The 13,644-nt window shown below is 40.9% G+C and overlaps 1 protein-coding gene across 3 annotated transcripts in view; it reads left to right on the top strand.

Annotated features, from left to right (window-relative positions):
* The first annotated feature begins 396 nt into the window (after positions 1-396).
* The window catches only part of FAT4 (FAT atypical cadherin 4), a 175,902-nt gene continuing 162,654 nt past the window's right edge, over positions 397-13,644 (top strand). For all 3 annotated transcript variants that reach the window (XM_055274641.2, XM_055274640.2, XM_055274639.2), the window contains exon 1: positions 397-6,186. In XM_055274641.2, the coding sequence (XP_055130616.1) occupies positions 1,012-6,186 (5,175 nt within the window). In that variant the 5' untranslated portion in view covers positions 397-1,011. The remainder of the gene's footprint in view (positions 6,187-13,644) is intronic.

Below are 13,644 nucleotides of genomic sequence, written 5' to 3'. Positions count from 1 at the left end.
GGCGAGGCGCGCTAGAGTGGGCTTCTGACTGGGGCCGCCGGAGAACGACCCCCCTGGCATGGTGAGGGGAGGGCGACTCGGGGACCGCACGCTGTTTCTGCCCGACCCCTGCGAGGCCGAGAAGAAAGGGGAAACTGCGTTCGATTTGGATGTACAAATAATGGGTCGCCAGGCGCCCCGGCAGAGGTGAAAAATGCCGAGGAGCCCTGGCTGTTGTTTGTGCCGGACCACGGGCTTGAAGCCGCAACAGGGGCGGCGGCGGCGGCGGCGGCTGCAGGAGGGGAAGGGGCAGAGTTGAGCGCTCCCGGGTACCGGAGCCAGAGCGCGAACGCTAGAGCTTGGAACGCAGTTCCCGAACTGCCTGCGCGCAGACGCCGCCGCCTGGGCCTCAGCGGCCACTGCCGGAGCCCTGTTGGAGGGGCGTTGCAGCCTGGTTTTTGAGGAGTGGGGACTCCAGGAATTCAATCGCCTCCAGCTTTTGGGAAAGGAATTCGATTCTCCCGGTTCCCCACCACCCCTTCCCCGGTGCGCAGTTGTGCTTGGACATTTGTTCCTCCCTCTTCACGTTCTTCGCTGCGGGTAAGTTCTAAAGTTTCTGAAGACCGTTCTTTGCAATGATTCCTCATATACCTTAGATACAGGCAACTTCTCCCAACTCTCATCCACCCGGGTGAAAACGCTCAGACTATCTGGATTCAAAAACAAAGTAAAGGGGGGCATATATAAGAGGCTTGAGAAACTTTTCTGGGAACTCAGCTCACAGGAGTATCCCGCGGAATGCCCTACCGCTTTTCGCCACAGCATCTCTTGCACTCCGCGTCCAACTGGCTACCTAGAGCCTTTTGCTGATGCCACTTGCTTTTGCTGGACTGGAGGTTCTTTGAAATAGCAGAGGTCTCAGACCAAGCCGTCAGCTGAATCTTTGCTGGTGCTCCTTAATCCCTGTAAATATCATTGCGTTTGCTTCACTCCTTCCTTCTCTTTATCACATCGTTTTAGGGAGCCAGGACCATGGACTTAGCACCAGACAGGGCTACTGGACGCCTGTGGCTCCCGTTGCACACTCTATCCGTATCTCAGCTCCTTCGAGTGTTTTGGCTACTGTCATTGCTTCCGGGGCAGGCCTGGGTCTACGGGAGCGAGCAGCGCCAGGTGTTCCAAGTGCTGGAAGAGCAACCTCCGGGCACTCTGGTAGGCACCATCCAGACGCGCCCGGGCTTCACCTACAGGCTCAGCGAAAGCCACGCCCTGTTTGCCATAAACAGTAGCACCGGAGCCCTGTACACCACCTCCACCATCGACCGCGAGAGCCTGCCCAGCGACGTGATCAACCTGGTGGTCCTTTCCAGCGCTCCCACCTACCCCACCGAAGTGCGAGTGCTGGTGCGGGACCTCAATGACAACGCTCCCGTTTTCCCGGACCCTTCTATCGTGGTCACTTTCAAGGAAGACAGTAGCAGCGGACGCCAAGTCATCTTAGACACCGCCACCGACTCGGACATCGGCTCAAACGGTGTGGACCACCGCTCCTACCGCATCATCCGTGGCAATGAGGCGGGCCGCTTCCGTCTGGACATCACCCTGAACCCGAGCGGCGAGGGAGCGTTCCTGCATCTGGTGTCCAAGGGCGGGCTGGACCGTGAGGTCACGCCGCAGTACCAGCTCCTGGTTGAGGTGGAGGACAAGGGTGAGCCTAAGCGGCGGGGCTACCTTCAGGTAAACGTGACTGTGCAAGACATTAATGACAACCCCCCGGTTTTTGGCAGTTCTCACTACCAGGCGGGGGTGCCTGAGGACGCGGTTGTGGGCTCCAGCGTCCTCCAGGTGGCGGCGGCGGACGCGGACGAGGGCACCAACGCGGACATCCGCTATCGCCTGCAGGACGAGGGGACCCCCTTCCAAATGGACCCTGAGACGGGAATTATCACGGTGCGGGAGCCCCTGGACTTCGAAGCCCGGCGCCAGTACTCGCTTACGGTGCAGGCGATGGACAGAGGCGTGCCTTCCCTCACTGGGCGCGCCGAAGCGTTGATTCAGCTGCTGGACGTGAATGACAATGACCCGGTAGTGAAGTTCCGCTACTTCCCGGCCACCTCGCGCTACGCCTCGGTAGATGAGAACGCTCAGGTGGGCACCGTGGTGGCTCTGCTCACCGTGACGGATGCAGATTCTCCCGCGGCCAACGGGAACATCTCCGTGCAGATTCTCGGGGGCAATGAGCAGCGCCACTTTGAAGTGCAAAGCAGCAAAGTGCCGAACCTGAGCCTAATCAAGGTGGCCAGCGCCTTGGACCGCGAGCGCATCCCTTCCTACAACCTCACAGTTTCCGTCTCTGATAACTACGGGGCGCCCCCTGGCGCAGCAGTCCAGGCGCGCTCTTCTGTGGCAAGCCTGGTGATTTTTGTTAATGACATCAATGACCATCCTCCTGTCTTTTCACAGCAAGTGTACAGAGTGAACCTGAGCGAGGAGGCGCCTCCGGGAAGCTATGTGAGTGGGATATCTGCCACTGATGGCGACTCTGGTCTCAATGCTAATCTGCGTTACAGCATCGTCTCTGGCAATGGACTGGGTTGGTTCCATATCAGTGAACATAGTGGCCTCGTGACCACTGGGTCCTCTGGGGGCCTGGACCGTGAACTTGCTTCCCAGATTGTTCTGAATATAAGTGCCCGGGACCAGGGAGTTCACCCCAAGGTGTCCTATGCCCAGCTTGTAGTAACTCTCCTAGATGTGAATGATGAAAAGCCACTATTTAGCCAGCCAGAAGGGTATGATGTGTCTGTGGTTGAGAATGCCCCAACAGGGACAGAACTGCTGATGCTCAGGGCAACTGACGGGGACCTGGGTGACAACGGAACAGTGCGCTTCTCCTTACAAGAGGCAGAGACTGACCGGAGGTCCTTCCGTCTGGATCCTGTGTCTGGGAGGTTGAGCACTATTTCCTCCTTGGACAGAGAAGAGCAAGCCTTCTACTCCCTGTTGGTTCTGGCCACAGATCTGGGCTCCCCTCCCCAGTCATCGATGGCTCGCATAAATGTGAGTCTTCTGGATATAAATGATAACAGCCCTGTGTTCTACCCGGTCCAATACTTTGCTCATATTAAAGAGAATGAGCCTGGAGGTAGCTACATCACCACTGTGTCTGCCACTGACCCAGACTTGGGTACCAATGGTACTGTCAAATATAGTATATCTGCTGGGGACAGGTCTCGGTTTCAGGTCAATGCTCAGAGTGGGGTTATTTCTACAAGAATGGCCCTAGACAGAGAAGAAAAAACAGCTTATCAGTTGCAAATAGTAGCTACTGATGGTGGCAATTTACAATCTCCCAACCAGGCAATAGTAACCATCACTGTATTGGACACTCAAGACAACCCACCTGTATTCAGTCAGGTTGGCTACAGCTTTGTGGTTTTTGAGAACGTGGCGCTGGGATATCATGTGGGTAGTGTGTCTGCATCCACCATGGATCTCAATTCCAACATCAGTTATCTCATTACTACTGGGGATCAGAAAGGTATGTTTGCTATCAATCAGGTCACTGGGCAGCTTACCACAGCAAATGTGATTGATAGAGAAGAGCAATCCTTTTATCAGCTGAAGGTAGTGGCCAGTGGGGGCACAGTGACTGGAGACACTATGGTTAACATAACAGTTAAGGATTTGAATGACAACTCTCCCCATTTCCTTCAGGCAATAGAGAGTGTAAATGTGGTGGAGAATTGGCAGGCAGGTCACAGCATTTTCCAGGCCAAAGCTGTGGACCCTGATGAAGGTGTCAATGGCATGGTACTCTATAGTCTGAAGCAAAACCCCAAGAACCTGTTTGCTATCAATGAAAAGAATGGCACTATTAGTCTGCTTGGGCCCCTGGATGTTCATGCTGGCTCCTACCAAATAGAGATCTTGGCATCTGATATGGGTGTCCCACAGCTCTCCTCTAGTGTCATCCTAACAGTTTATGTCCATGATGTAAATGACAATTCACCAGTGTTTGACCAACTCTCTTATGAAGTCACCCTTTCTGAGTCAGAACCTGTGAATTCTCGATTCTTTAAAGTACCAGCTTCTGATAAAGATTCAGGAGCAAATGGTGAAATTGCATACACCATTGCTGAAGGAAATACAGGGGATGCTTTTGGCATATTCCCAGATGGTCAATTGTATATAAAAAGTGAACTGGACCGTGAACTTCAAGACAGATATGTTTTAATGGTTGTTGCTTCTGACAGAGCAGTGGAACCCCTTAGTGCTACTGTGAATGTTACTGTAATTTTAGAAGATGTAAATGATAACAGACCTCTTTTTAACAGCACCAATTACACATTTTACTTCGAAGAAGAGCAGAGGGCTGGGTCGTTTGTGGGCAAAGTAAGTGCTGTAGATAAAGACTTTGGGCCAAATGGAGAAGTAAGGTATTCTTTTGAAATGGTGCAGCCAGATTTTGAGTTGCATGCTATCAGTGGGGAAATTACAAATACCCATCAGTTTGACAGGGAGTCTCTTATGAGGCGGAGAGGGACTGCTGTGTTTAGCTTTACAGTCATAGCAACAGATCAGGGGCTCCCTCAGCCTCTCAAGGATCAGGCCACTGTACATGTTTACATGAAGGATATAAATGATAATGCTCCCAAATTTTTAAAAGACTTTTACCAAGCTACAATATCAGAGTCAGCAGCCAATCTGACACAAGTGTTAAGAGTATCTGCCTCAGATGTTGATGAAGGTAATAATGGACTTATTCACTATTCTATAATAAAAGGAAATGAAGAAAGACAGTTTGCTATAGACAGTACCTCTGGTCAGGTAGCACTAACTGGCAAATTAGACTATGAAGCAACACCTGCCTATTCCCTTGTAATTCAAGCAGTGGATTCAGGGACAATACCCCTCAATTCAACGTGTACTTTAAATATTGATATTTTAGATGAAAATGACAATACCCCTTCTTTCCCTAAATCAACACTCTTTGTTGATGTTTTGGAAAACATGAGAATTGGTGAACTCGTGTCCTCTGTTACTGCAACTGATTCCGATTCAGGTGACAATGCTGATTTATATTACAGTATTACTGGGACTAACAACCACGGAACTTTTAGCATTAGCCCAAACACTGGGAGTATTTTTCTTGCCAAAAAATTGGACTTTGAAACACAGTCTTTGTATAAATTAAATATAACAGCAAAAGACCAAGGAAGACCTCCTCGTTCATCTACAATGTCAGTGGTTATTCATGTGAGGGACTTTAATGACAATCCTCCTAGCTTTCCTCCTGGAGATATTTTCAAGTCTATTGTTGAGAACATTCCCATTGGTACATCTGTCATTTCAGTGACTGCACATGACCCTGATGCAGACATTAATGGACAACTATCCTACACAATCATTCAACAGATGCCAAGAGGCAACCACTTTACCATAGATGAAGTCAAAGGGACTATATATACTAATGCTGAAATAGATCGGGAATTTGCTAATCTCTTTGAGTTAACTGTAAAAGCCAATGATCAAGCTGTGCCAATAGAAACTAGACGGTATGCTTTGAAGAACGTGACCATTTTGGTTACAGACCTCAATGACAATGTCCCAATGTTTATATCACAAAACGCCCTTGCTGCAGACCCATCAGCTGTGATTGGTTCTGTTCTGACAACAATTATGGCTGCTGACCCAGATGAAGGTGCTAATGGAGAAATAGAGTATGAGATCATCAATGGGGACACAGACACCTTCATTGTTGATCGTTATAGTGGAGACCTGAGAGTGGCTTCAGCGTTGGTGCCTTCACAGTTGATCTACAATCTCATAGTTTCAGCAACAGACCTTGGGCCTGAAAGGAGGAAATCAACCACTGAATTGACCATCATTCTTCAGGGCCTTGATGGACCTGTTTTTACTCAACCCAAATATATAACTATTTTGAAGGAAGGAGAACCCATTGGCACAAACGTGATATCAATAGAAGCAGCTAGCCCCAGAGGATCTGAGGCCCCAGTGGAGTATTATATTGTTTCAGTTCGTTGTGAAGAAAAAACTGTTGGACGCCTCTTTACTATTGGACGACATACTGGTATAATTCAGACTGCAGCCATTCTGGACCGGGAGCAAGGAGCATGTCTTTACCTGGTGGATGTTTATGCCATAGAAAAATCAACTGCTTTTCCCAGAACACAGAGAGCAGAGGTAATGATTTTGTAGTCATTTATTATTTGTTGATTTGCTTTTTAGAAAGATCATTCTCTTTATATGTACTCTCTATAATTGTTTACCTTCATTGTTTATTGTTAAATTTATGAACAGAAACACCTAAAAATGTTCTGTCAAAGGCTAACAGAGAGTTACATAAACTTTAGTTTTAATCTTGGTTGCAACTAAACAACAAACTTTCTTTTCACTTTATATTTTACTTTATAGCAATCAAATATATAAGGCTAAGGAGAAATCTTTAGCCATCTCAGAGTGGAAAAAAATCCATATATCTAAGCTAAATTGCTGAGGTAATCTAAATACCACTCAATAAGGAAGTCTACTAGAAGATGGGCACTTTCAGAATTAAGAAGACCTATTCCAAAATGAAGAGCTTTGGTAGGAATCAGCATTGTACCATAGCTCTTCAGGAAGAGTGGCCATGGAGGATGGGCTGACAGTGTACACCAGGACAGTATTAACTTTCACATCCTCAGCAGTCTTGGCAGTTTCTTTATAGACAGTGACTAATTTTAATGTGCTGAGCCAAGTTTTGGAAGATTCCTGATTTCATCTGCTTTAACATTTTAGACACTGTCTTCTGACTTAGGATAATCCTTCCTTTTCCCTCTTAAACTAAGGCATGCAATGTGCTGTGAATAATCAGAGACTAGGGATTGTTTCTTGACAATACTGAGTTCAATGCCATGGGATAGATACATGTTGTTCTGTATGTTGGTGAGTAAGAAATGAGTGTTTCATAGCATAAGCCAAAAGAATTTCAAGCTCAGCCTTCCCTGGAGTGTATTTTAGGCTACTGCCTCCTTGTATCGTTGATTTGCTTTTTAATTGAACTAGTTTCAATGTTATTTTGATAATCAACTAGAAATGATATAGCTATACTCCAGAAAACTCTTGTTTGCTGTTTCTAAGTTCATTCTTTCCCTCCCCAGGCCCCTCAAAGACATTCTAGTGTCACTCAGCCAAAAACACAAACATCAAATGTGGTTTGTGATACTTGGCAGTGACCCAGACACAACATGCAAGTGAATTGAGGCTCATGTGCTTGTTTTCTTGCTTCTTTTCTTTTTTGGGGGGAGGAGGTGGGGATTTTTTTTATTTTAAATGATAATTTATTATTATTATTATTATATATTTTTGTATCCTCTGTGATTTTTTTCATAATAGTTGGTTATGTCTGTCTATGGATGGGGAAGAATATTTCTGGCTTAAAGGACCATATTAATTAGAGATATAATTCTAAGGGGAATTCAATTTTATCTTTACATACATAGCACTGAAAGGATTTCTAAGCCAAATATCCTCTTTTACATAATTATTTAAAAAATATTTTAATATAGGGCTTGTATGTTGAGCTATTTGGTGTAGCTCAGGCCATGATTTATATGTAATTGAATTTTGATTTGAAGTTATCCATTTTCTAAACCCACAATCCTGTCTCTAACTTTCTTCTGTGGAATTAATACTTACATGAAAATATTTGATTAGTTTGAAAACCAAAATATTGATTGAAGGCATGCAATTAAGTCATTCCAGACTTTAGATGAATTTGTTAAACTGTAAAACAGATTATGTTATTAGATGCTGTTGTTTGGTTCAGTGTAGTACATTTTATTAGAATACTATGGAGAATGAGAATAAATATTCAGTTTTATCATTAGATTTATTGTGTCTTTTTTATTTACCCATTAGCTATGCAAAGATTGGCTTAGCAAGAAAGCATTAAATAGTGCTGCCTCTGCAACAGGCAAGAAGATTAAAAATATTTATAAGTAATTTTGTTATTAATAGGGGATGATCTGTTTATTACTTTTTATAAGTCAAATAACACCAATATGAAAAGTTATCATTTATATTTACTATATTCCATTCATTTAAAAATCTGGGGAGAATTCAATGTCATGATTTTTTTAATTAAAAAAATTTAGCATATCTTCTGTGAACTTAAGTGCTGAAATTGTAAACCCAATTTGAGTTCTCAAGATCCAACCACTTTGAAAATGAAAAGCAAATGTGTTTCTCCAAAGAATATTGAAAGCAGTGGTTGTGAGCTAGAATTTCATATTATTATTGGTTGGATTTTTCAAGTGTATACAATAAAGTGCTTTTTTCCTTCTGCTCAAACAATTAATTTACTGTGATTCTGCAAAAATAAGTTATACATTTCCTCTTGTTATGAAAGGTGATTTTTAAATTGTTTGTTTAATTGGACTTTGTCCAGTGCATTTTAAAAAATTATTCATGTACACTGATAAGAGTCTGGGTTGCTTACTCAGGTTTCTGGCAGAGTCATGCTGATCACATTCCATGGGCAGGCAGAGAGTCAGCGGGTAAAAGAGAAACAATTTCATCTGCATTCTTTTCCTAGCTCTGACATTTGGGGTAAGAGGCTAATGACTATGACTCTGATATTGTTCATTCCAAAGATTTGTCCAGTTATACACCTTTACTTATGCTACTTGTTATATCCAAAGATTTGGCATTGGTAGTAATGTAATTGAAAGACTGTGTTTGGGTTTCAGACACAAGATTAATTACCTTTTTATTTTGTCTCTTAATGTTCTCAGAAGAGCTTAGATAGTCTTGATTATGTTAGAATAGGTCATGTAAAGTTTGTGCCATTTTTCTAGCTTCACCAAAAAATAGATATATGTACTTCAATAAGCATTTATCTTTTAATGTGTATTACATAGGAACATGCAACTTAGGAACTTGGTTGGACCTCATGATGGTCAGGGGCTTTGTTTTATTGGTCTTTGTTATTTCAGACCCTGGCATATTACCTGATGTATAGCAGGTGCTCTATACATGTTTGCTGAATGAGATGGTAGAAGACCTAAGATCAGAACATATGTCTTTATACCTTGGGAATAAATCACCAGAGAAAAGCTGAGGAAATGAAGGGAGTTAATAAATCTGATACTGCTCATTAATTGAACTCAGGTCAGAACATAATAATTATCTCTGCTCTACAAATGAATTGATAACTGTCAGGAAACTCAACAAGGAAAGAGGAATTTAGGTGGGTGTTCTGATGTGGAGCTTAGTGTTTAAATGGAAGGAAGCAATCTTATACATTCAGGTAGTCACCAGGCCATAATTCTCAAACTTGCTACACTCAGGACCCCTTTATGCTCTTAAGAATTGTCAAGGACACCCTTGGAGACTTTGTGTAAGCGTGTCTTATCTATTGATGTTTGCCATTTTTAACAGTAAAACTGAAGAAATTAAAAATATTTGTTAATTCATTTTAAAACTATATTTTAAACATATAACATTTTTATTTTATTTTTAAAAAGTTTATTTTTCTAACTAAAAATTAAAGAGTGGCATTATTTTATGTCTTTACAAATCTCTTTAATATCTAGCTCAATAGAATACAGCTGGATTCTCAAATCTTCTTGGGCAATATATTGCAATATGTTGTGTTTTTGGCTAAAATATACAAGCAGAATCCATCCTTACACAGATTTTTTGAGTGGGTTAATAGAGAAATTGTTTGCCTACTACACCAGAAGTCCACAGTGGCAGTTTCTTAAGACTTACTTGCAGTGTGGAATATGAAACCCTATCAGCAAACTTTTCATACTCTGTTACATAAAAATACATTTATCTTGCATTCATAATGAATTTTTTTTACCTATTCCTGATTTAGAAATATCAGGCATTGATCATTTCAAAATTATTGGTGTAACTGATAAGGAATTTATCATAAAAGTCTTTAATATATGACTCTCAACCTGTTGGTGATGGTTAGAAGTTTTCCAAATTTGAATTTTTACTCAAAAGCTCAAATTTTACTATTAGTAACACATATTGTTTTCCTGGAAGTGTCAGGCTTCCTTTGTTCATGATAAAAAGAAAAGATTATGCATACTCAAATATTTTAAAAGAAACAGTTGGTCTTTCGAGTAAAAATCGTATTCCACAAATCAAGTGGCTAGTTCAGCTTACAATTCAATTACACACGTGCATTTCTTTGAGAAAACCACAATACGTAGGTACAGAGTAATGAGTCTTTGTGCACATATTGCTTTGTGTCACACAGGATATTGAAAAGACATCAAAGTTGAGTCTAGATTTGATAAAATTAATATGTTTTCTGTTTTCTCAAGAAAACTTATTTACTTTTTTAAATGAAATTGTTTTGTTTGTTTGTTTTACTGTGAGTATGTGGTGGTGAAGAACACAATTACTGCTAAAGTACTTTGGATCTACTGCTTTGATTTGTGCTAAAGTGCCACCAGTTTTACCCACCATTGCTTTTGCACCTCTAGCATGAATGCCAACAGAGTGAACAAAGGCAGAGGATGGTTTGCATTATCATGTAAACAGTTTGATTTCCCAGGACTCCTTAAACGGGTCTCTGGTTTGCATGGAGGTCCATGCATACTCCACAGTGAGAGAACCATTGGTGTGGGTAGTGAGATTTTGGCAATTCAGTTAACAACCAGCAAAAAAAGAGCCACTTGAAATAATATATTAAAATTATGTTTGGAATATTAGGTAAATGGACTATGATTCATTAATGATTACAAATGAGTTTTAGCAATCTGATAATAAATTAATTTATTTTCACAAGAAACTACTAAGATTTCCAAGAGAAATGATTGAGCCATTTGTGAGGTCAGTTTTGGATACAAACGTTAGAAATGATTTTCTTTCACAGGGTTTTGAACCACAGTAGTGCACCTTAGATTAAATGTCTGTATATCTTGTGTATTGAATCTCACAAGCAGAATACAGGCAAGAGAGCTGGATATATAATAACTGTTATTATTATAAAATTTATTGAATATTTCTATGTTTAGACATAATGATAAGTGCATAGTGGTAAGTGCATTTTTAGGGATTTTATTTAACCCATACAATACTAATATCATTTGCATTTTATAGCTATGGAAACTGAGTCTCAGATAAGTTAAATAAGTTGCTTAACTTCATATAGATAGAAAGAAAACCATATCCAGACTTGAATAACTTCACAATGCATCCTCATAACTACTCTTCTATCAAGCTGGATCAGTCTGTGGTTTTCGTTAAGAGAAAAGCTCTTTGCCCTGTAGCTATGATGATATATGTATGCTTTTTAATAACTTTGTTTTCACTCTCTGATTTGTTGTTTAAAAAGCATTTAAGGCCAGGCAAAGTGGCCTTAAATGGGAGGCCTTAAACACCGTAAATGGGAGGCCAAGGCAGACGATTCCTTGAGGCCAGGATTTTGAGACCAGCCTGAGCAACATGGTAAAACCCCATCTCTACTAAAAATACAAAAATTTGCTGGGCATGGTGGCGCATGCCTGTAGTCCCAGCTACTTGGGAGGCTGAGATATGAGAACCACTCAAACCCTGGGAGCAGAGGCTACAGTGAGCTGAGATCATGCCATTGTACTCCAGGCTGGGTGACAGAACTAGATTTTATCTCAAAAAAAAATTCATAAGTATTTTTATGTATTGTGTAAAATAAAGGGAAACAATTTTTGCCTACCACAGCTAAGGCCCTCAGCAGATCAGTTACATCCCTAGGCATCAGTTAGTGGTGGTAGCAAGGAGCCTAAATTGAATTAGGAAGACTTCCAAGGGTTTCTAGAGCAGGGAAGAAGATGAGAATTTGAGAGAAGGGAGCTGAAGGCAAATGGAGAGCAAAGGTAGATGAGGGGCCTCTTCTAACCTACAGCACTATTCACTTTGGAAGCAGTCACTGCAGTTTAAGAAGGTGGAGAATTATTTTTGAATTTTTAGGTGATAAATCATCTTCTTTGAAATAATGATGGGGTTGGAGTGGATGGAGTGTGAAGATTATTTTAAATAGGAAAACATTTTACTGCTTCCTATGTGTTTGAAGTCAAGAGTGTTTCTTTAAAAAACAGCCTGGGATAAATTTTTTGATTTTGTTTCTTCCCTATTGGTATGTTTTTAAATGTATTGAACAAAATGCTGTGAATTAAAGGGCTTTATAAATTTTTAAGATGGGTACAAATGTGTATGACAAACAGGATTATTGATGGCTAATTATGTTCATGCTGCATATTTTATATATATCTTCGGGATGCTTGATTTACTCCTGCTGCTAGATTTCTATAGACATAATTCATCTTCCAATGAATTTACTATTTATTACTTTTTTGTCTTTATTAAAACTCTAATGATTTTAATTCTTTTTTTAATTCAATTTTGAGGAAACTGCTCTAGGAATAGTTTTGAAAAATAGTTATTTACTTAGAATTTTGTGGAATCAATTTTTCATTGCATTGTCTGCAGCTTGCACTTTGTCATCATTAGAGTGAAAAACTGCCTAAGAACCTCATTAGTTGTGAGGGACTGTTGCATTAGTGACTGTAGCGAACTGCATAGGCCCTGAGGTGGGTTCTGTATATCAAGAATTAATAAATCTAGGCCCAACTCTATAAAACCCATAAAAGTAGGTGGTATTCTGAATTAGGTACTCATGAGTGGAAATAGGAAAAGAATAACTGGCAGGTGATATAGGTCAAGATGAATATAAAGTGTCCAGTATAGAATATGGTAAATATTTTCTAATGATTTCAAGCTTTATGTAGTCTGTGACAAAAGTAGCCATTTTAATAGTATGTTGACTGAGAAGGAGAGTATAGGGAATGCAGACAGATGAAAATATTCTATTAAACAAACATTCTGTATAAAATACACACATGTAATTATATATTAACACATATGCCCCCATTGTACAAAGACTGTTGGCTTTTCTTTGCTCTTAATATCCTGAGACAAAATTGGACAATTAAGTCATGAAGAGGAAACAATCTAATTGGCAGATAATTTATATGTGGTAATTAAAAAGTGATTATAGGACCACAATCTTCTTCAGTTTCCAGACGTGTATGCATTTTTAAGAAACAATCAGTGAGTAAAAGCCAAAGAATTTTAAGGCTTTGAAGAAGTGTTGAAAGACATTTAGAAACATGCTTTGCTACTGGCAGGTGGGAGCAAATGACATTTTTGGTGATTGTTACAGATTATTTGACATTTCTCTAAGGCTTTTTATCATTCATAGATTCTAACATATATAAAGCGCTTATGTTATTGTTAGACACTGGTAAACAGTCTTGCCAGGTGCTGTCTTGCCTTTGCAATGGTTCCGGAGGTAGATACAACATATCATCATTTGACAAATGAGAATACTGAGGCTTATGGAGGTTGCTTATGGAGTTGGTTTATGGTGGAAGCAGGATTTAAACCCAGCAGTCTGCCTCTGAAGTCTGTGCATTTAGTTCCAACACAGCACTAACTAATGCTACTTATAAGAATGATAATTTCTATACATTTGTAGACATAATTCTCACCATGTAAAAAGTTGTTTTCATATTTCTATACTTTTTCATGTTAATGATTGAAAAAATGTAAGATAAAATGAAATTTTGGTGATGAACCAGTAGTAGGATTACTTTAGGTCCC

The sequence above is a fragment of the Symphalangus syndactylus genome, chromosome 4 (genome assembly GCF_028878055.3).
Source record: "Symphalangus syndactylus isolate Jambi chromosome 4, NHGRI_mSymSyn1-v2.1_pri, whole genome shotgun sequence".
Taxonomy (NCBI): domain Eukaryota; kingdom Metazoa; phylum Chordata; class Mammalia; order Primates; family Hylobatidae; genus Symphalangus; species Symphalangus syndactylus.
This window is presented reverse-complemented; position numbering and strand designations above follow the sequence as displayed.